The following is a 22,279-nucleotide window of genomic DNA, read 5'->3' on the forward strand; positions in this document are numbered from 1 at the left end:
ACACAGATGTCTGTTTATGCAGATTGGAACATCATCTACTATTATGACTAGGAAGACAGCAATAGGTCTTTCTGACCCTGGTCACCACAGTGTTAAGATAGACTGGCACCTACTGTTCTCAACCAAAGCCAAACAACTAATACTGCTGAGGACCTCAAGGCCCACATGTGACCTCATGTAACCTAAGGATAGAAAATTCCATAACAGTGTCCTGGTGAAAATTTGGATTCTTACTGACAGTTTGTGAATTTATTTTATTTATTTATTTTACCTTAAGTCGGTGGAGAACCAGTTCTCACTTACAATGACAACCTGTCCAGAGTCAGTCAGTCTCATCAGAGTCCTGCATCTGTGAAACAAGAAGCAGCTTTCAAGCTGAACTAAACTGAGTAAATATCTCATGGAAAAAGTCACCTTCCAAGCAGCACTGGTGACAATGAACACACAACAACAAAATAAGATCATCATTATAAATCATCATTAAAACTGGGATTTTTCTTACCTGTAGAATTATAGGAAGGCTGCATATTTATAACCACACTCACTCTGAAGGTGAGTCACAACTGAAGGACCATTGGACACATGTATACTGTCACATTTATTAACAATGACAACAAATGCAGACATCAAAATGTTATTACAAGGAATCAAGAAGTTTTTCTCTACGCTTTGAAATGTAACATTGACAGGCTACAATATTTAACATGACCCGACCATACATGTGCAACAAGTCCCATATTTACATTTCCACTTAATCAACATATTTTATATTAATACATTAATACTCAATAGATGTTACATTTTACACCAGATTCTTTTTATCAGCACTTTGATTTGTTTTTACTGCACACTTACCATAAAAAGTTAAAGTTGTATGAACCAGTCAAATCACAACATATGAGCAAAATACTGTATGACTGCATGTACGGTTCTCTGGTCAGTGCTGCCGAAGGCACTGTCTTAGAACTGGAGTTGTTCCCTGGGTGCTGCACAGTGGCTGCCCACTGCGTGGATCACTTAGGATGGGTCAAAACCAGAAAACAAATTCCTCTACAAGGATCAGTAAAGAATAATTGAACTTAACTCAAAGACTGCTCACTGTCTGACTGATATGTGAAAGTAATAGTACCGTACAGTAACACATAGATGAGCATATAACTAAGATCCAGCAATCTAAAAAGATAAATTCAAGGCTGGTTTTCCTTTTTAAATGTATAATAATCATTTAATGTCTATGCTGTATTTATATTAGACACAGGAGGTGACTTCCTCACTGCTACATGTACTGAAATTTTGTTAATAGCTGGTGATTACACTTTCACACAAGACGTCAGTCTATATTAGCCCTGCTGCTCCACATAAAGATACAGTCATGACTATGTTACATCCTGTGTTGTAGTAGAAATAGCTAATTTAGTGTCTGATCATTTAAAATGTGCAACAAGTTGGAAATTCTTGACGCTAAGTTTCAGTTCTTTACAAAAATAACTGCTTAATTTATACCACAGAGCTTCCTGGACAAAACTACATTAACTGATTTTATTTTATTGGCAATATAGTAACAATATAGATTAAAGGTCAAGTGTCTAGGATTTAATGGCATCTAGCTGTGTAGTTGTGCGCTGCATGTACAGCCCTCGCCTTGCTGTACTATTCCAAGAATAAAGCAGAAACTATGGTGATATGTTCAAAAACATAAATGGCTCTATTGAGAGCCAGTGTTTAGTTTGTCCACTCTGGGTTACTGTAGAAACATGGCAGACTCTTTGGAAAAGGACCCACACCGTCTGTAGATATAAAAATCTCATTCTAAGGTAACAAAAACACAACAATTCTTATTTTGAGGTGTTTATGTACTAATGAAAATATCATTATTATTCATTTATACCCAGTACCCAAATGGAATTTCATCCATTTGTACCTATTTTCACGTGCTTATATAACGACTTTGGCATTAACGGCAAAACATCCATCAACTTGATCATCACATTCAGTCGTTTACCTCTTTAACAAGAAAGATTATTGGTCCCTAGTACAATAAACAACTCTCTCTTCATGTTCACTCAGAGGAATGTCACCATAGTTTACTTCCCATCATAAAAGTCTTCCTCATGACTCATTTCAGCAGTCAGTGTGTGTGCTGCATCAGTTTGGCAGCTGGGCATTTTATATCGTCCGACCTGTTGTTGCTTGTGTTGAATGATGTCTGTTTTCTAAGCTGCATGCTAGCATCTCTCTCTGTGTTTAGCTCAGCGCTGACAGCTATGTTTGTGTCGAACGTGTTGTTCGTCTTGATGGAGATGGAGGTGTGCGCATATCCACTGTCTTTGCGGTGACTGCGTGTCATGGTCACTCTGAAGGTGTGTGTGTGCTGCAGTTCCATCTTGTCCTCCTCCGACACTTTGATGAAGGGACACCAAGCAAATGCATGACGGAAACCAGAACGAAATCTGCAGAAAGAGGGGAGAATTGGTTTTCTTTTTTTTCTTCTTTTTTTGGGGGGGGAAAGTTGATGAGTTTCTAGGTGTGAATATGTCTTATACCTTTGGTTTAGACAGCAGTAAATGATAGGGTTGTACATGGTCGAACTCATCGCCAACCAGAATATGGCAAGATATACCTGACAAGTAAAGGAAACATTAATAAACCAGACTAAAAATTGTAAATATCAGACAGAAAGGCAGCTGCTCACCTGTTGAATATAATGTTGTTTATAAATGTCTCTGTTGAATGATCCTAGTATGAAGTAGATGTGGTAGGGCAACCAGCATAGGGCAAAGGTCACCACCACGACAACCATCATCTTCACCACCTATGAGAAATCACAGAGAGAGTCGATATTGTTCAGCTAAGCCAGGTTATCTGAGCATGTTATAATAACGATTGCTTGCTGCTTATAGTTTATAAGAGTAGAAAAATTAGTGCGTGACCTTTCTCTTGGCTGTTATCTGGCTATGGTAATGGTCTGTCGCCTCTCCAGGGATGCGTCCACCCCACAGGGATTGGCCAACTATACTGTAGGTCACCAGCATCACCAGCAGAGGGACCAAGTAGATCAGCAATATCACTGCATACTGGTAACTGTAGAGGGAGAATGAGAGATTAAAGCTGGTAATATATTATAGTTTAATGGATTCGGAAGGCATTTTTTTAGTCCTACTGGTTGATATATGATTATCCTCTGCCAACGTAGCTTACTTTACTTTTAAAACAACCCCATTTATTGAATACATCTTAAAAAATCCTTCATAAAAGCAAATCAGCAAGTGATAAGTAAATAGTTTTTGTTCCAGTTGTTTCTTGTACACAAGATGTCACACAGTCCTTGAAAAATAAAATGCATAACCTGTTGTTTTATATTTCTGCCTTGTTGTCTCCATCCGTGTTTTTTTATGAATCTTGTTATTTCACCTTAGTTGATGTGTTCCTCCATAATCATCAGGCCAGTCGACCATGCACACGGTTCTGGGGTAGTAAAATCTGGTCACGCTGTAGTAGCACTGAGGGAAAGCCAGTGAGATGGCTACAATCCAAATCACAGCAATCACAACCTTTGTAGAGGTGGAGGAGAGGCGGGGCTTCAGAGGGTGGATGATGGCCATGTACCTGAAAGAAGATAACAGTGTTTATTCATTTATATCTACCTTTTCACAGTCAGAATAAACCTAATGTTTCATTCACAGTAAGAGATGTAAAGAAACCTTTCTGGGCATCTGTGCCACAAATGATTAAAAGTTAAAGCGTTTATCAATACATATTATAATTAATGTTAAATTACATTTTGATAACCTATTAATTTATCCTTGGATGGAAACATTTAATTAACGAGCTGTTAGGGTTACAGCAGTGGAATGATATTATCATGTTAGTGAGGTGTTTGTTTTCTCTGCATTGCCTTTTCTTTACCTCCATCATGTTATTCTCAACCTAAAGCCTTTATGATTTAAATATTCTTTGACTTAAAGGATTTAGTAGCATCTGGTTTGTCTATTCTGCGCTACTGTAGAAACATGGCAGTTCAACATGGTGGACTCTAGATAACTGTAACAAAAACATAACAGTTTTTATTTTCATTTTGATTATACACTAATGAAAACATTGTTGTGCACATTTTATTCCATTTGTACCATATTCTGTATAGAGTTGAGATGAGTTGTCTGAAGGTGCCATCCTCTTTAAATCACTTTTGAAGATTGAGGACTGTCCTCTTATTTTGCTCTGAGTGAAGTGTTAATGAAATGACTACATTGATTGTGTCAGCTTAATATCTGAAATCAGTTATCATGCATCTGTTTGTCTGTATATCTTTGTTTGTACTTGCTTTAGCATCACACTAAAGTCACCATTTTTGTTCACATTTGTCAAACCCACCTCTAAACAACATGTGTCATACACCCTGTGCCATTTTCTGAATGCGGATTATGTTTCACACCTTGCTGCTGCAGCTGATGACACCAAAGAAAAAGTCTGAATAAAGCCACATAAACTGATGATTCCATAAATTGGAAACTAATGAGGTGGAAGTATTGAGTTCTAAGCAGATTTTACACCTGATCTCATCTCATCTCATCTTCTCATGGCTCATTCATCACTACATCTGTGCTGAGCCAGTCAGAGAGCAACTTATCATACATGTCAGGAACATAAGAGAGTAATGAAATTCTCCAATAAATCTTCCTCTGGAACAATTGCATTGCAGTGTGCATATACTTATGGGTTTACTGGGTGCATCTTTAATACAACAGCACTGCAATACGTTCTATCTTTATGACATTTATAATGTTCAGTTTGTGTTGAAGCCATAATTAATGTTGTTATCCTGTATTGAATTATATTAACATGTTCATGTTTGTAAATGGACTCTAATAAACCTCTAACCACAGCCTCAATACTAAACCTAGGTAAGAGATCATGCTTGAAAGAGGCATCCTTTATCAGATATTATTAAATATCTGCTGCAGCAGTGATGTTGTATCAGGCTCTCTAATAAACTTGTAACTTGAAGGATATATCATATCATATCATATGTTAAGCACAATTTCAGACTAGGAACAGACTGATCTTTCATGCTCCAGTAAGCTGTATTTCTGCTGCTTATTGACCCATATCTCCTTCGTGCAGCATTTTCTCTGTTTTGGGTTGCTGCTACTGATGACATCAAGTGATGTATCTGAATGGATAGAGATTTCACCACAAATAAATCTCTGCCTGACAAAGAAACTCTGAGATCAGGAATATTTTGTATTTGTATGTACCGACTGCATTCATACACCATATTTAAAATCTATAAAGAAACAGAACATAAAAGAATATAGCACATATAGCGTAGTGTAGTACTTAAGAGAGCTCTTTGACTACAACTTGGTTTCTGTACTGCTGAGTTGACTGTTTTAGTAAGTGGTCATCCATCCCTTTTTGACTGTATGCATAATGCAGTTACTAAATGGTGCGCTGCAGGAGAGGAGGATCAGGCATCCCATTAGTGGTAAATTGCTGGTACATAACTGTTTCTCATGTGTGACATTAAAATGAACAAGTCACATTTTAATGTCAAAATAAAGTAAATTACAGCATAACAAGCTTAACTGTAATGTAAGTTTACTTTGAGAAACAATAAATTATCTTACCTGTCCACTGCGATGGCAGCCATCGAGTATATTGATGAAAACATGGCCGTGATGGGGAAGAAATTCTGAAATCTGCAGTAGCCTAGGCCAAAGTACCAGTCATTGTGAAGCGCATAGACAAAGTTAAAAAGAGTGTTGAAGGTTGCCATGGAAACGTCAGAGAAGGCCAGGTTGACAATGAAGTAGTTGGTTACGGTCCTCATGCGCCTGTGAGCGAGAATAATCCAGATCACTGTGACGTTACCAGTGATGGACACCAGGATGATGAGGGAGTATGCTATAGCCCACAGAGCCACCTGAGAGAGGAGAAAAAAAATATACTGTTGTAGCAGGACAATCAGCAACAAAGAGCACATATATTTTTAAATATTCAATTCAATTCATATATCAATAAGAAATTAGCGAAAAAAGAGTAGAATCTCTATACCACCATAAAACTATAATTGTATATAAATATAAAATTTGTATAAAAAGCACACATTTATTTTATTTATCATTATTTTTTAAACTTATATAATACTTTAGTGCTGTCTTTCATTGCTTTTGTCAAATTTCTCTTCCATGCTTCCCGGGTCTACTGGATCTAAATCCTCCGGTAAAAAAAGAAAAGAAGAAAAAAAAAGAGCAGATCCAAAACAATCAATATATTCTCCCACCTGCCAGTCTGGCTGCTGGAACTGATTCCCAGTCGTCTCGTTTCCGTCCTCCAACCTGTCAGCGGTCACTGATAATGGGAATGAAGTGGCCTCCATGTCTCGTTCAATGTGTTGAGCAAGACTATCGGCGTCCATATTTTCCTCCCTGTTCACCTGGTGACAGAAACTTTATATAACTATATATGCACTGCGCATAATATATCTATAATGAGTGTGGTGTGTTTGCAAATGTTAGTTATCTGCAAATGTATTTGTTTTATTTCTATCTATATACAGTCTTTTTATTTTCTTCTGGTTATAGCCCTCAACGCCTCATTCGGGTGAATGTCATTCAATATAAGCTACATATAAACTGTACAATCCGAGCTGTATGCATTTAGGACAATCATACCAAATGTTAAATTACACAGTGAGAGCATGTGGCGCCTGAGTTAATAATCATACACCATATCACTATTAAGTTCCAGTCCACTGATAGCCTAATCTTAGAGGCTCATTATAGTTTGATTAAACATTTCCTTGTGCGTTAAATAAACTGTACTGTACTGTAAAACTGTACTCAGTTTTAGTCCACATGTGATGAGAAATATGCTTTAATAGTACATGCATTACGGTGGCAGCCACACACACAGTGACAGGTTTCTTTGGCTACAGTAAGCGCAACAGCTACAGAGCAAGTTATGAATGGTGGCACCAGAGAAGGATGTTCTCACAACATTAAGACAAAAATCTGATCAATGAAAATGTTCTCTTACCTTTCTGGTCACACAATTGTCGTCAATTTTAACATCAGTCTGTGCGATCCATAGCTAATAAAGTCTGAAAATTAGACTTCTTCTGCGCAATGGACAAAAAGGTCCATCCAATAATCCATCAAGACATCGCTCTCTCTCTCTCTCTCTCTCTCTCTCTCTCTCTCTCTCTCTCGCACGCGCCCTCTCTTTCTTTTCTCTCTCTCTCTCTCACACACACACACACACAAACACAACACACACCTATAGACACACTCTCGATCTCTCCTGGAATGTGTAACTAGCTGATTGTGACGAGAGTGACGGAGACGCACAGACAGGGAGGCACGCGACTGTGCGCGTGGAACTGTGCCAACTCCATGTAGAGAGAGAGAGAGAGAGAGAGAGAGAGAGAGAGAGAGAGAGAGAGAGAGAGAGAGAGAGGTAGGGAGAGAGAGAGAGAGAGCGAGAGAGAGAGGGAGAGATATGTTAATGAAAGAAATGAATAATAATAGGTCTGATTTTCAGGACTGTAGAAATTGCTGACAGTGCGTGAGAAAAGTGGCATTAATTGAAGACATGTAGTGTTTGTGCGTTTACTCCTTCTTCTAACACAAGAGAGAGGTGAGTGTTATCAGTGAAACAGAGACCAAATCAGAGATATGATGAAAGGAAATAGGGCTGACTGATTGGATTGGGAATGAGAAAGCTACATGGAGAACGGTTAAAAACAGTAAATGGAGAGGTACAGGTAAAGAGAGGGGGTGATATGCAACAAACAGAGAGAGAGAGCTCTTTGCAGCTTTGGCTTTTCATACATTTACATTGTGTGTGTGTGTGGGTGTAGATGTACCTGAAATATCCACTTTTGCTTCTTTAATAACATAACATAACATAACATAACCTCCTCCTAATGGATCCTTTTTGTGAGTTTTGACAGGTCTGAAGAGGTATATTGCATTGTTGATATACATTATGGATATAAACTCAGATATAATTTGTGTTTTTTCTTTATAGTAGTGAATTAAAGAGCTCTACAGTTCAGACAGTAGTCTGTGATATTAGCTTTGTGTTTTCAAAGTGGTAACTGAATCTACACCTTTTATTGTCTTCTATTACTTTTGTTCTCATCTAACTTGTTTGTTGTCTGTAATTCCTCACATTTGAGCTCTTTCTGTTCTCTCCTCGCTCTCAGGGAAAATCTACTGTTTGTGTTTTCACATGTGTTTGCACAGAAAAAACGAATAGAGGTAGAGCTTGCTGACTTCAGCTGAACTCATTCTGTGTCCGTTTCTCTGTTGTGTGTGTACAGTATGCACTACATATGTGCACTTTCACATGCTCACAAATCCTTATTGGCCAGTGAAGCCTGCTGAAGGATACGTGTAGGGGAATAAAACGTTTAAACCAAGCTGGTGTAACTGTACTTAACAGGTGTTAACAGGTCTCCTCAATGAATCTAACCACAAGGCATTTTAGAGTGACAGTGGTGATTATCCACAGCATGAAACTAATAAGGAATGGATGAAACATATTGTCTACAATGAATTAGCACAAAGACAGATGGCTACACTGTCTCACACTGCTTCATACCTTCTGTTAACATATCTGGACACATTGCAAAGACATAAATATTTTACACAAGTCACTAATCCGAGTTCCTGGCAAAAAAAAAAAAAAAAAACACCACTGAAAGAAAAACAAGAACAACCATTTTCTTAGAATACAAAAAATAAGAAATATATGTTTGAAAAAAATCTGTAGCTGTTCACATTTGCTTTATTTTACTTTGTATTATTGTGGAAGAAGATTAAAAAAAAGTGGTGATAAATAAGGAACAACCAAACTAAATGACAAAAAAAGAGAGAGGAGAAGAAAGAGAGAGAGAAACAGTGGCACTGTGTGAAATGCACACACACGTGTATGTTTTGTTTTGCTGCATTGCCTCTTGCATATCAATACATGTTGACAGTGATCAGATCACTGACAAAACGGTTAACCATTTGATATATTAATATGCTTTTGAATGTGTAGAACATTCTCAAAATTGGCTATTTTCACTGTGATTGAGACTGCTATCATTTCTAACCTTTAAATAGTGGTTACTTACTAGTGGGGAGTGCTGTAAATTGGGGCCTTGACATGGTTAGAGTAGGACCAAAATTCTCATTTGACCATAGCTAACCTTGAAGGATTGAGGGAAGGTAACAATGGTTGGTATCATTTCTGGCTGCAAAGAGTGGTTCTGGAGGAGAAGTGACCCCAAGGAGCAATTACAGGGCACTTCAGGCAGGCAGTACTCTTGACAGGTTGATACATTACCCAGAAAAATAACTTACAGTCTGCTGAATCAGCACCCATTTCAGCACCCATTTCTGCACTGTTTATTCAGTCTTTGTTACAGGCAAACAGTGTCTTTTCAAAAGCAAACAACAAGAACATTACAAACTTCACATGGGGTCATTTACACGTTTAAAAAAAGCAATAAGATATAACTGTGTTTGCCTTTTATGTTTCTGCCATGATTAAAAGCGTCACCATGTTTTATGAGTCTCAATCGCTTCCAAATGAGTGCATCAGCATCTCACATACTGTAGTCAGGCAGGATCTGTTTGTTTGTAAGACAAATATATTTTTATCACCATGTTGTATCTATGTTTAATACAAACCACATGGTTTTCGTAGAGCTTCTTCTTGGTCAAACCTAAACTCAGTGAGGTGAGACATTTACTTGTTTAAATACAGGAAAATAGGAAGCACCAAGTCCCCATTATTTCTGGTTACGCCCCTGAACATAGTGAGTTTTAGATTGATTTTGTGGTTCGGCGGTCAAAAACAATTATATTTTACAGTTTTCACCTAACCTATCAATCATCTGATACAGAAATCTTGTTTTGCTCCATTCGTTTCGGTTTTCACTGTGTTTCACTCCCATACACCTCCCATCCATCCACTCGTGCGCTCCCAGGTGTGGCGACGATGACAACGCGGAAGTGTGTTATCAACAGCGCTGTGAGCGGCTGAAGTCCTGTACTGTCCTCGATCAGACACGATGTCCAACAACGACGATATCCGATACTGTCACAGATGCTCCTATGTTTTCCTCAAATTCATCCTCTTCGCCTATTCCATCATCTTCTGGGTGAGTAGCGTCATTGTCGCAGAGGAGCGTGCGCTTTGTTTGTTACATGCAGGGACTTTGACAGGGTGTGTGTGTGTGTTTTTGAACTGGAGCTGTGTGTGCTGTTCAACTCCATATGAAAAAAAAAAACATAGATGTTGTTATGACGAGAAAAGGATGAAGTTGTTTTTAACTGGCCGCGTTCAGTTTTGTGAGCTCCAGCTTTGAAGCGACAGGTGTTGAACCTGTGGAGTAACGCAGTGTTACTCTGCAGCCTGAGACTTTGATAAGCGTTTGTGTATTACGGTGTGGCCACACCCTCCACTGCACACCTTTACCCCAGTCTTACCTGCCTGATCCACACTGGGTAAACACAACCAGAGGAGCAAAAGAGGAACAGCATATGTTTTAGTTTTTTATTAAAAAATTTCCCAAGCATGTGAATGTTTGTTGTTTACAACATAAGTCACGTCTGACTCACCACATGACAGATCAACGACATGTTTCAATGACCACAAAATGACTCAAAATGACAGGCTTGTTCCAGTACAGCCTACATAACAACTACCATAATTCTGACATGGTAAATTAGTTGCAGGCATATTTAGTAAAGTTTTCAAAGATATTACTGGTACTTATTTTATAATTTGAAACATTTTTACCATCTCAGACCATGACAAGAGTCTACCATACATGCCCACTTGCTCCAGAATAGTGTAAATCATAGCTATCAACTTATTTGGGGCTTGTCATCTTTTTAAATAATGACAGTAGATGTTTATAAGTCACGTGAAATAATTGAAGTGTTACTGTTTTATCGGTAAATACAGTAAAATTAAGATACTTCCCAGAAATCTGCCTTTACCTTTATTTGCATCACGTAAACACATTTTAAAACCAGAGAGTGCTTTGTGATATATCACAGTGTATGAAATAAGATCATCAAAGACCACAAAGGGATCTACTGACTGAAGAGCTCAGTGTGGTTAGCTGGTGGGTTCTTGTTCCTTCCTCCAAAGGCCCTAAAGGCTACAATTACTCTTCTGCAGTGTCTTCCAGGTGTCAAACAAACCTTGCAATTGTATTTTTGTACAATAGAAATACAGAAATATACACAGGACAGGAAGAGCATGTATTGTGTTTTATTACAGTGGTGGTCAAAAGTTTACATACACTTGTAAAGAACATAATGTCATGGCTGTCTTGAGTTTCCAGTTATTTCTACAACTCTGATTTTTCTCTGATATAGTGATTGGAACAGATCCTTCTTTGTCACAAAAAACATTCATGAAGCTTGGTTCTTTTATGACTTTATTATGGGTAAACTGAAATTGTGACCAAATCTGCTGGGTCAAAAATATACATACAGCAACATGAATGAGCAATTTTGGAGACTTAGAAAGTTGTGTCAATGACATGAGCTTCATAGCATGACCTCTTATCTTCCTGTGAGTGATCATGAGTGACTACAGCTGGTGACTTCTCTGAGGCCATTTAAAAAGGGCTCATTGGATAAAAACACCCACAAACGCCACAATGGGAAAGTCAAAGGAGCTCAGCACAGATCTGAAAAAGAGAATCATTGACTTGAACAAGTCAGGAAAGTCACTTGGAGCCATTTCAAAGCAGCTGCAGGTTCCAAGAGCAACAGTGCAAACAATTGTTTGTAAGTATAAAGTGCATGGCACTGTTTTGTCACTGCCACGATCAGGAAGAAAACGCAAGCTGTCACCTGCTGCTGAGAGAAAACTGGTCAGGAGGGTGAAGAGTCAACCCAGGAGCACCAAAAAGCAGATCTGCCAAGAATTAGACGCTGCTGGAACACAGGTGTCAGTGTCCACAGTCAAGCGTGTTTTGCATCGCCATGGACTGAGAGGCTGCCGTGCAAGAAGGAAGCCCTTGCTCCAAAAGCGGCACCTTAAGGCTCGACTAAAGTTTGCTGCTGATCACATGGACAAAGATAAGACCTTCTGGAGGAAAGTTCTGTGGTCAGATGAAACAAAAATGGAGCTGTTTGGCCACAATGCTCAGCAATATGTTTGGAGGAGAAAAGGTGAGGCCTTTAACCCCAAGAACACCATGCCTACCATCAAGCACGGTGGTGGTAGTATTATGCTGTGGGCCTGTTTTGCTGCCAATGGAACTGGTGCTTTACAGAGAGTCAATGGGACAATGAAGAAGGAGGATTACCTTCAAATTCTTCAAGAAAACCTAAAGTCATCAGCCCGAAGGTTGGGTCTTGGGCGCAGTTGGGTGTTCCAACAGGACAATGACCCCAAACACACATCAAAAGTGGTAATGGAATGGCTAAATCAGGCTAGAATTAAGGTTTTAGAATGGCCTTCCCAAAGTCCTGACTTAAACCCCATTGAGAACATGTGGATAATGCTGAAGAAACAAGTCCATGCCAGAAAGCCAACAAATTTAACTGAACTGCACCAATTCTGTCAAGAGGAGTGGTCAAAGATTCAACCAGAAACTTGCCAGAAGCTTGTGGATGGCTACCAAAAGCGCCTAATTGAAATAAAAATGGCCAAGGGACATGTAACCAAATATTAGCATTGCTGTATGTATATTTTTGACCCAGCTGATTTTGTCACATTTTCAGTTTACCCATAATAAAGTCATAAAAGAACCAAGCTTCATGAATGTTTTTTGTGACAAAGAAGGATCTGTTCCAATCACTATATCAAAGAAAAATCAGAGTTGTAGAAATAACTGGAAACTCAAGACAGCCATGACATTATGTTCTTTACAAGTGTATGTAAACTTTTGACCACCACTGTATGTTATTAATTAAAAAGGCTATAATCAATATTTTTTTCATTTTTTTTTTAAATGTGAAAGCAGTGTGACAAAGTGAAGGGGGGAACCTACAGAACATTATCATCAAATCTGCAGCTCCCCTCTGACTTGCAGAGCTTTATAGGCGTTTCATCTCATTGTTTAAATGTCCAACCGACACTTTGTCTCAGTTCACTCTCACTGCTCACATAGTGTTGACAACGAGCAGCTGTTTTCAGTGAAAAAGTTGTAAAAACACACTTTACATAATCTCCTCCTGAGCACCAAACAGCAGATTGACACAGTTGGTGAACATTTAGCAGCTAACAAGCAAGGTATTTCCCTCAGGAGTTTGTGGAGACCAAACACAGAGCTAAACGAGAGCGAATATTAGACTTCTGTTCTTCAGGTAGCCAGACACACTAATGTGCCAAAAAAACACACATCTTCATTTAATGAGAAACTGTAGTGATTAAAAAAACAGCCTATTTAGAGCCAGTGTTTAAGAAAGTTTTGTGCGACATAGCCAAACCCTGCAGCTGTTCCCTCTCATAGTCAACATGACAGATTGTATATTTGTGCGGACAGATGGCTGATTGACACAACACTTACTGTACAATGAAAATCAATTAATCGTTTCTTGTGTGAAACGTTTATTCACAGGGAGAGTAGGAGACGTTGATGCAGTGACGCGCAGAGGAGTCAGTAATGGGTTTATTATGGAGAATGAATGCTGCCTTGATGGGGGAGGTGAAACAGATTAACAAGTACTTTTTACTTTGCTCATACAGCTTGTTGATTCATTCATGTTAAAGAGACATCCTCTCGACACAATGTCTCTGAAGAATGCGGTTTGTCTCAGCGTGATACAGTCTAGAATAATATCGCTACATCTTCTAGGACATTTTGATGGTAGCAAATGTGCTCACACTCAGCATATAAATGTCGTTTTATTAAAAGAAGCAACAGTTTTGCTTGATATAATGTTTCATAAAACGCGGATTATATTTTCAACCTTTGCTTCCTCATACATCAACTGACCTTTTAAATCGGCTCTTTCAGATTTTTATGTATTTCCCCTTTTGTCTTCAAATGACCCGTTCGTCACAAGGTCCATACTACCACAGAGCAGGATGTCCATGTTTTGGATATCAGCTGCTGAGGCTGCAAACAGCTGAGCGACTAGAATAAATTCTTGGAACAATGCACGGGAAAAGTTATTTCCTGCTCACTGTAGGAAATTATTCAAGTCGAGAAGTGCAAGAACAATGACTTTATCTAATCTGACTTTATACTCTATAATCGGAGGTGTTGACAACAACCAAAACCAAAACTAAAGCATCAAAAGTTTTTGTTCACTTTTGTTAACTTGACAAACATGAACAAAGGTCATGTAAGTTGTTATACCAGTGTACAGTATGTGATGATAATGCAAATAGCCCATCTGACATGATGGGACGTGTGTTTTGTCACCCTCTATAATTTGTTTGAATTGTTGAAAGCAATTAATGTTGAAGCCACAAGAGTTTTTCGCATTTTGAAGATAACTTTACAGATTATGTTCCAGCTCTGAACGTCTTGTTCCTGTGGGTTGTTTTCACTTCACTCTGAGCACACATCATTTAACAGTGGCTCGTACTGAAACACACTAAAACACGTGCACACATTGGAACTTCCCACTGTAACGGAAGTCTTGGACCTTTGACCACTGAACAGTTGTAATTGCATTGTAATTTGGGAAATGTGGCTTACTCACTGACACTGTTGTTCTTTTAGTAAATCATTAAAAATGCAGTCCTCTACATTGCAGCAGCCTTTGCTGGTTATTATGTCTGTCAAATAAATGTGTCTCTGTGTGCTTCGTGTGAAAATCACAAGGTTTAAGTGGTGTAATCTATGAAATTCAAGACATATTATGACATGCATCAAGGCAACCTCTCAATTATTTTCTGTGTGAACCACACCAGTGTGACCAGCACCACTGCATGATGTCAAATGTTTCCACACCACTTTTTTCTTTGTGTGTGTTTTGATGTACAAACGTATTATTGAGCTAGCTGGACTATAAACAAGGATCGGAGCCATGCTATCTGCTCTGTGAGGCTGCTTAGCGGTGCTTTGAGCTAAAAGCCAACATGGTCACAATGATAATGCAAACATAGGATGGGAACGGAGTGATTAACAGAGTTCACTATTAATCGTGGTTTAGAAATGGTTTTGTACACGTAAAGTAATGTTTAATGTTTCCATCAATCAAACATACATTTGGATGAAAAAACAGCTATTGAGTCCTTACATAGTACTTAAGTACATTCAGTCTGTAGCCTGGTTTCAGAGTTTTCTTTGAGTTTCAGCACTGCACTACATGCCCCTACAGCAGTTAGTCAGGCACCCTAATAGCACTGTGAAGTTGTTTGAACAAAGTGTAATAGGTTATATTAAACAACTTAACCTTGGCCTACTGCCCTGATATTGTCACCAAGTCCTCTGCAGCTAAGTGCATGCTGATAAACAGAGCGCTGCCTGTGTTATTATATTATCTCAGCTATTTTGGTTAAGATTCATTTACACGACCAAATTCAAATCGTGAACTGTTTTGTAAAGACGATCACTCATGATCTAGCAGCAAGATACCATAACAGACAGCAAGAAGGGACTTGTAAGGGAAAGACATCATGGTGGATTGTAAACAGTTTGTTGGACTTTCAGAACTCACGAACGATTAGAAATGTAAAAACAATCCTTTTCTTTCTCTACTCTGACATGTCTGTCTGTCTTTTTGGGAAAGCTGAAGATAAATTGCAGGGAGGCAGACTGCAATTAGCAACAAACGTGTCAAAGAATGAGGTGTTTGCAGGTTAAACATGCTGTTAACGTCCTCCAGAAGTAAACTGTCTGTATGTGTGAACAGAACCTCGTTTTGGCTACAATGGTGATCAGAAGCTTGAGAAACAGTCAGCTTGTTTACAACCTTTCTGACCACTCATGTCTGCTGCACCTATTTGTAGCAGTGTCTCTGTATCCCATGTTTTCAGCATTTAGTTTAGTGTGTACAGTGTCGACCATAAATATTTGAAATGATCTCCCAAACAACAAAAATAAAAGTTGTAATAAGCCATATTTTTGTTTAAAAAGAGTGTGTTTTCCTCTTGTCGCTTGCTGCTGTATTGTATTGCGTGCAGCTTCCAGGTGAATGCACGTCAGGTATCAGAAGTTAGCAGACACAGTATGTATGTGGATACATAAAGGATAAAAAAAATAAAATAATAAAAGTTACTATAAATGGATGATTGGTGTTTGGCCAGTTATTGCTTTAGCTGCATGATCACATTACAGGCCTACATTTGCACATGTGCTATTTGGCTGTAATTTAATCTGTGTGGACCTTTTTAATTTTAGATTTGCCTGCAGCTCATCGACAGTGAACATTTCAGCCCGTACACCTTCTTTAAGAGAATATTAACACAGTAATCTTGCATGATGCAGCAAACTATCATGAAAACCTGAGTGTATGAATGCAAGGCCTGCTGATAATTTGAATCACATATTTGCATAATTGCAGTTTATCAGACTGCATGTCACAGATAACTGCTGCCCTGCTGTGCGAGTGGATGGACTGTTTTATCAGTCAGTTAGCTAAATGCATCAGCTAAGATCCAAACTAGCCGCTCTTTCTTTAGTAAACAGTAGTTCTAATGACATCCGTTCACAGCAAGGTGTTTGGATCATCATGAGTAACCAGGATTTTTACAATGCTGTGTGCACCACAAATTAAATTCCATTAATTTTTCTTTTGTTTTGGGTTGGCAGCAGTAATATAATAGACAGATACTATTGTATAGCTTTAAACTATCTCATGAGGTCCCCGGTAGCCACTGATAATTACTCATTGCATAATTTGCTGCTTCCAGATGATAATTTAATGCAGATTGTGGATGCACCTTTGTTGGACTGTATGTTATTGTCACACTTAAGATATTCAGATGGGTTGATGAAGGCACAAAGCATTGGACTGGATAGTCTGCAAATTATTTTTGACTGAGGTCTCACTCCGTTGTTCCTCTGTCGTGCAGTGAGTTCATGTCTATTTAAACTTATGTCAGTGTTAACAAGGTCGGTGTTAGATTTACCAGATGATGGACCTGTTTAAAAGAAAAGGATAATTATAATCTAATTAATTCTACCTTTTGAAGAAGGATCAAGTTAACAATTAATTTTAATTTCTATGTAAATGAGCATTCATGTGATATTCTTCAGTTAGAGTGCTCTGTGGTGGAGGTGTTTATGCAGATATCGTAACATGCAGCCTTTATTGGGCTTTTGCGGGTTTATTAAAACGAGCAAACACTTCTATCAAATGGAGACATTCATGTTGAGTCACTTATTGTTGACCTGTTCACCATGTTTGAAAAACCTGTTGAGACTGCTTTTGAAAGCAAATTAGACTTTAAATGGTATGCACCATGAACACCAGAACACAACACCAGAAAAGCCACGCCACTATCATAGGCCTGGTTTATTGTATATTTAGTCTTCTCAATAAATTAAAAAAGTACAATTAGTATATAATTATATATTATATTAAACTCTAGTCTAAACTCAAAACTCTTTGTTGTTTGGAGTTGTGGTGTTGCTAAAGTGATCTCTGAAGACGATGATGTAGTGTTTTGATGATTGTGATGTTCCATCCTGCTCTTATGGAGTACATAAACTTAAAGTCAGAGTTTCTGAACTATAGAGATACTTCTTTTGTCCTGTGTGTCAGTTTCCGGTTTTCAGTCTGTCACTCAGACTTTTAAACCACCTCTTGTCCAAAGGGGGAAAAAATCCAGTATCTTGCAACTCTGGACAATCCTATGGAAAAATGGATGGATGGATACGTGAACTGAAGGATTGAGTGTGCTCTGTGTGTGTGTGTGTGTCTGTGTGTGTGTGTGTTATCTGATTCACAGCATTGGTAGTTCTTTAAAAATCTGAAGTCAGACTTGAATTGATTATCGAATTGTGTTGGAGTAATTGAGTGTGAGAAATCCGCAGTGAAGCTGTGTGAGTGTGTTTGTGCACTGATTGTCACAGTAGTTCACTGTATCCAAAACTAAAGTGCTTCAACCTAATTAAAAACAGCTGTCATTTACAAGAACAACACTGAATTGTCTGGCACTGCTATCTACACCAGTCTGGTGAAAATGCAGATTATAACAAGACACTAATTAGGCTTCATGGTTACAAGGGAAGTTTCATACTCTTGACGATTAAGTGGATGGTTGAGGAACCTTTTTCCTATTGAGAGCCATTTCAGTTTTTATAACCTCCTTCAAGGACCATACTGTTGAAGACACACATCACTTCTCTTTGAATACTTGTTTTGTGTCAGATGGTAGTGATGATGATGCCACTTGCAGCTGGTTAACCAAGTTTGGGTCAGTCAACCTTGAATGGAACGAGTCTTTGCAAGAGTCAGTTTTGTAGTCAGTATGTTGTCCCAAACAGAGATGCAAACTTCAGGTCACATCTCATCAGAATGGCAAAATCCTCAGAACGTACATATAGTTTATAAAACTCCAGCAGAGGGATGTTGTACCTTGCCTTGAGCTTGTTGTCGCTTTGATTTCGCTCAGCTGGTTCCACATTAAATGGTGTGGCAAATATATTCAGATCCTTTGTGTCTACTTTACATATCCTGAGACCTCTCTACAAATGTATAACCCACAAGCATATTCAGTCGTTGTAGCAGGCTTTTGATCTTGCAGTGAAAATGAAAACTGTTTCCCCTGTCCATCTGCACTTGCTCGCACTTGGAGCCTGAGCAATCATCCACAATTGCAAAAGCAATTGATGGGATCCCAGTGGGTTAATTCTTACTTCAGACGATTTCACATTTGAAAGCAGAGAGCTGGGGAGCTTGGACAAGTGCAGTTAATCCCTTTTGCGGGCCAACCATGGCTGGTGCTCCATTTGTGGTAAAGACCCTTAACTGTTCAACCGGTAGTTCAAATTTGTTCATAGCCAAAACCACTTGCTCAAACAAATACTCATGTTTTGTAGTGCCATTAGTGCTATGCATGACCAAATATTTATAGCATCATACAGCACAGCAAATGTGTCTTTAAATTGACAGTGATCTGCCAATTTACGCATGTGGCACAGCAGCGATCGCTTAATTAACAAGGATCGGTCGATAAGCTTGGTCAGTAAATGATCGTGTGTGAATGTGTCACATTAAATGCAGACATGGGGGTGTAATATTTAAATCACACAAGGTTCCCTGAAATTACTATTACCTCTGTAATGACTGTGACCAGACTGAGTGCTATTGTAGGTACCAGCGCCGGTCCTGGCCACATTTGCGCCCTGGGCGAAACCCCCCCCCCCCCGAGAGCGAACTTTTTCCCGTGCGCCCTCACGGCCGCCGGTGCGCCTATGAATGCGCCGTGCGCCCCCATCAGTCTGTCCGCCGCCCCCCTCTGCCTTGTCAACACCCCGCTCCCGGGGCGGCCGCTACGCTGACTTAATGGCCGGTATCGAAAATTACCGAGTTTTTTTTCTTTTTCGGCTGCTCCGGCGCCCCCCACGGAGAATGCGCCCTGGGCGGCCGCCCACATTGCCCATAGCTAAGACCGGCCCTGGTAGGTACAGTGGGGAGAACAAGTATTTGATACACTGTTGATTTTGCAGGTTTTCCCACTTGCAAAGCATGTAGAAGTCTGTAATTTTTATCAGAGGTACTCTTTGACTGTGAGTGACGGAATCTAAAACAAATATCCAGAAAATCACAGTGTATGATTTTTAAGTAATTAATTTGCATTTTATTGCATGACATAAGTATTTGATCACTTACCAACCAGTAAGAATTCTGGCCCTCACAGACCTGTTGGTTCTTCTTTAAGAAGCCCTCCTGTTCTCCACTCCTTACCTGTATATTAACTGCACCTGTTTGGACTCGTTACCTGTATAAAAGACACCTGTCCAAACAAACTACAACATCTCACCTCTCTTTCTCAATGGCCAAGACCAGAGAGCTGTGTAAGGACATCAGGGATAAAATTGTAGAACTGCACAAGGCTGGGATGGGCTACAGGACAATAGGCAAGCAGCTTGGTGAGAAGGCAACAACTGTTGGCGCAATTATTAGAAAATGGAAGAAGTTCAAGATGACGGTCAATCTCCCTCGGTCTGGGGCTCCATGCAAGATCTCACCTTGTGGGGCATCAATGATCATGAGGAAGGTGAGGGATCAGCCCAGAACTACACGGCAGGACCTGGTCAATGACCTGAAGAGAGCTGGAACCACAGTCTCAAAAAAAAAAACATTAGTAACACACTACACCGTCATGGAATAAAATCCTGCAGCGCACGCAGGTCCCCCTACTCAAGCCAGTGCATGTCAAGGTCCATCTGAAGTTTGCCAATGACCGTCTGGATGACACAGAGGAGGAATGGGAGAAGGTCTTGTGGTCTGATGAGACAGAAATAGAGCTTTTTGGTCTAAACTCCACTCACCGTGTTTGGAGGAAGAAGAAGGATTACAACCCCAAGAACCAGATCCCAACCATGAAGCATGGAGGTGGAAACATCATGCTTTGGGGATGCTTTTCTGCAAAGGGGACAGGATGACTGTACCGTATTGAGGGGAAGATGGATGGGGCCATGTATCGCGAGATCTTGGCCAACAACCTCCTTCCCTCAGTAAGAGCATTGAAGATGGGTCGTGGCTGAGTCTTCAGCATGACAACGACCCAAAACACACAGCCAGGGCGACTAAGGAGTGGCTCCGTAAGAAGCATCTCAAGGTCCTGGAGTGGCCTAGCCAGTCTCCAGACCTGAACCCAATAGAAAATCTCTGGAGGGAGCTGAAAGTCCGTGTCGCCTAGCAACAGCCACAAAACCTGAAGGATCTGGAGAAGATCTGTATGGAGGAGTGGGCCAAAATCCCTGCTGCAGTGTGTGCAAACCTGGTCAAGAACTACAGGAAACATCTGACCTCTGTAATTGCAAACTAAGGTTTCTGTACCAAGGTTTAAGTTCTGTTTTTCTGATGTATCAAATACTTATGTCATGCAATAAAATGCAAATTAATTACTTAAAAATCATACACTGGGATTTTCTGGATATTTGTTTTAGATTCCGTCAATCACAGTCGAAGAGTACCTATGATAGAAATTACAGACTTCTACATACTTTGCAAGTGGGAAAATCTGCGAAATCAGCAGGGTATCAAATACTTGTTCTCCTCACTGTATGAGTGCCAGCAAGAACAGCTGGCATCAGTCTTCAAATCATCTGTCAGGAGATTACAGATGTTAGTCTGGTGGGATAAGCGCAGAAACAGCTCTATTTCCTCTGTGGAAAACTGCTCACTTCTCAAAATCAAAGATTTTAATTTATTTTACACCCAAAAGCCACCTATGATTAATTAAAAGATTAAATACTACCCCTTTGTGCTGTGAGTCTTAATTTGCACCCAGATTATGCATTGTTTAATTAGCAAAAGTGGAGTTGGACACGCCTTAAACAGACATTCGTCCATGTCCTATAGATGGTTAAAATAGTATTTTTTATCATGTTGACCATCTTAGCTTAGTGTGGGAATTAATTTCCCAAGTGTGGGATTAATAAAGTCGATCTTATCTTATCTCCCCTTATCTTATTAGTTTAGTCACAAATTAAGTATTGGGCAAATTGAAATTTTGACATCATAGTGGTGGCTAGGGGCTAGTAAATGGCTAGGGGCAGTGGTACCTGTAATGCCAAGACTATGTTTGTTAGAGGACCAATCAGAAGTGCAAAATGTATCTAAATATGAGCGTTAGGTTTTAAAGGTCAGGATGGTCACAGCTGCTCGAACGATCCTCAGATTATGGAAGAGTACAGTCACTCCAGATGTTAAAAAGTGGATGGAAATGATGTCAGAAGTTGCATCATATGAACGCTTGTTAGCTAGAATTAACAATGAAGAGCTTATGGTAGAGGGCATGGTATCGTATGTTTTGTATATAGGACCTCTGAGACTCTCTGGCAGTGAATGTTTATTTTGGTTGTTCCAGAGATGTTCATCTGTCACAGGCCTTTGTGTGCATTGATGTGTGTTGGATATGCTGTCGCTTATTTTCATTTTCGAGTTCAATTTTGTATACAGTGGTTTATCACGGGGGATACGTTCTAAAAATAACCCGCAATAAACGAAATCCGTGAAGTAAGTTTTACAATTATTATACATGTTTTAAGACCATAAAACCCTTAACCACACACTTTTATACACTTTTCTCAGACAGGCATTAACATTTTCTCACATTTCTCTCTTATTTAAACACTCTCAAAGTTCAAACTTCGCAGATTTAACAAAAATAAGTACAATACTGT

General features: G+C 39.3%; 2 protein-coding genes across 2 annotated transcripts in view; one reads left to right on the forward strand and one right to left on the reverse strand.

The window, feature by feature from the left end:
- Positions 1 to 579: 579 nt before the first annotated feature.
- Positions 580 to 7,354, reverse strand: tacr2 (tachykinin receptor 2). The gene is made up of 8 exons (XM_010732352.3): positions 7,039 to 7,354; positions 6,284 to 6,436; positions 5,628 to 5,923; positions 3,412 to 3,606; positions 2,931 to 3,081; positions 2,693 to 2,812; positions 2,544 to 2,620; positions 580 to 2,450 (listed from the first exon to the last, which is right to left on the reverse strand). Exons 2-8 carry the CDS (start codon positions 6,416 to 6,418, stop codon positions 2,129 to 2,131), a joined length of 1,296 nt encoding a protein of 431 aa, XP_010730654.1. The 5' UTR covers positions 6,419 to 6,436; positions 7,039 to 7,354; the 3' UTR covers positions 580 to 2,128.
- A 2,589-nt stretch (positions 7,355 to 9,943) lies between these two features.
- The window catches only part of tspan15 (tetraspanin 15), a 36,234-nt gene continuing 23,898 nt past the window's right edge, over positions 9,944 to 22,279 (forward strand). Inside the window, exon 1 of the mRNA XM_010732351.3 lies at positions 9,944 to 10,156. Coding sequence (XP_010730653.2) covers positions 10,067 to 10,156 — 90 coding nt within the window. The 5' untranslated portion in view covers positions 9,944 to 10,066. The remainder of the gene's footprint in view (positions 10,157 to 22,279) is intronic.

The sequence above is a fragment of the Larimichthys crocea genome, chromosome VIII, assembly GCF_000972845.2.
Source record: "Larimichthys crocea isolate SSNF chromosome VIII, L_crocea_2.0, whole genome shotgun sequence".
Lineage (NCBI taxonomy): Eukaryota > Metazoa > Chordata > Actinopteri > Sciaenidae > Larimichthys > Larimichthys crocea.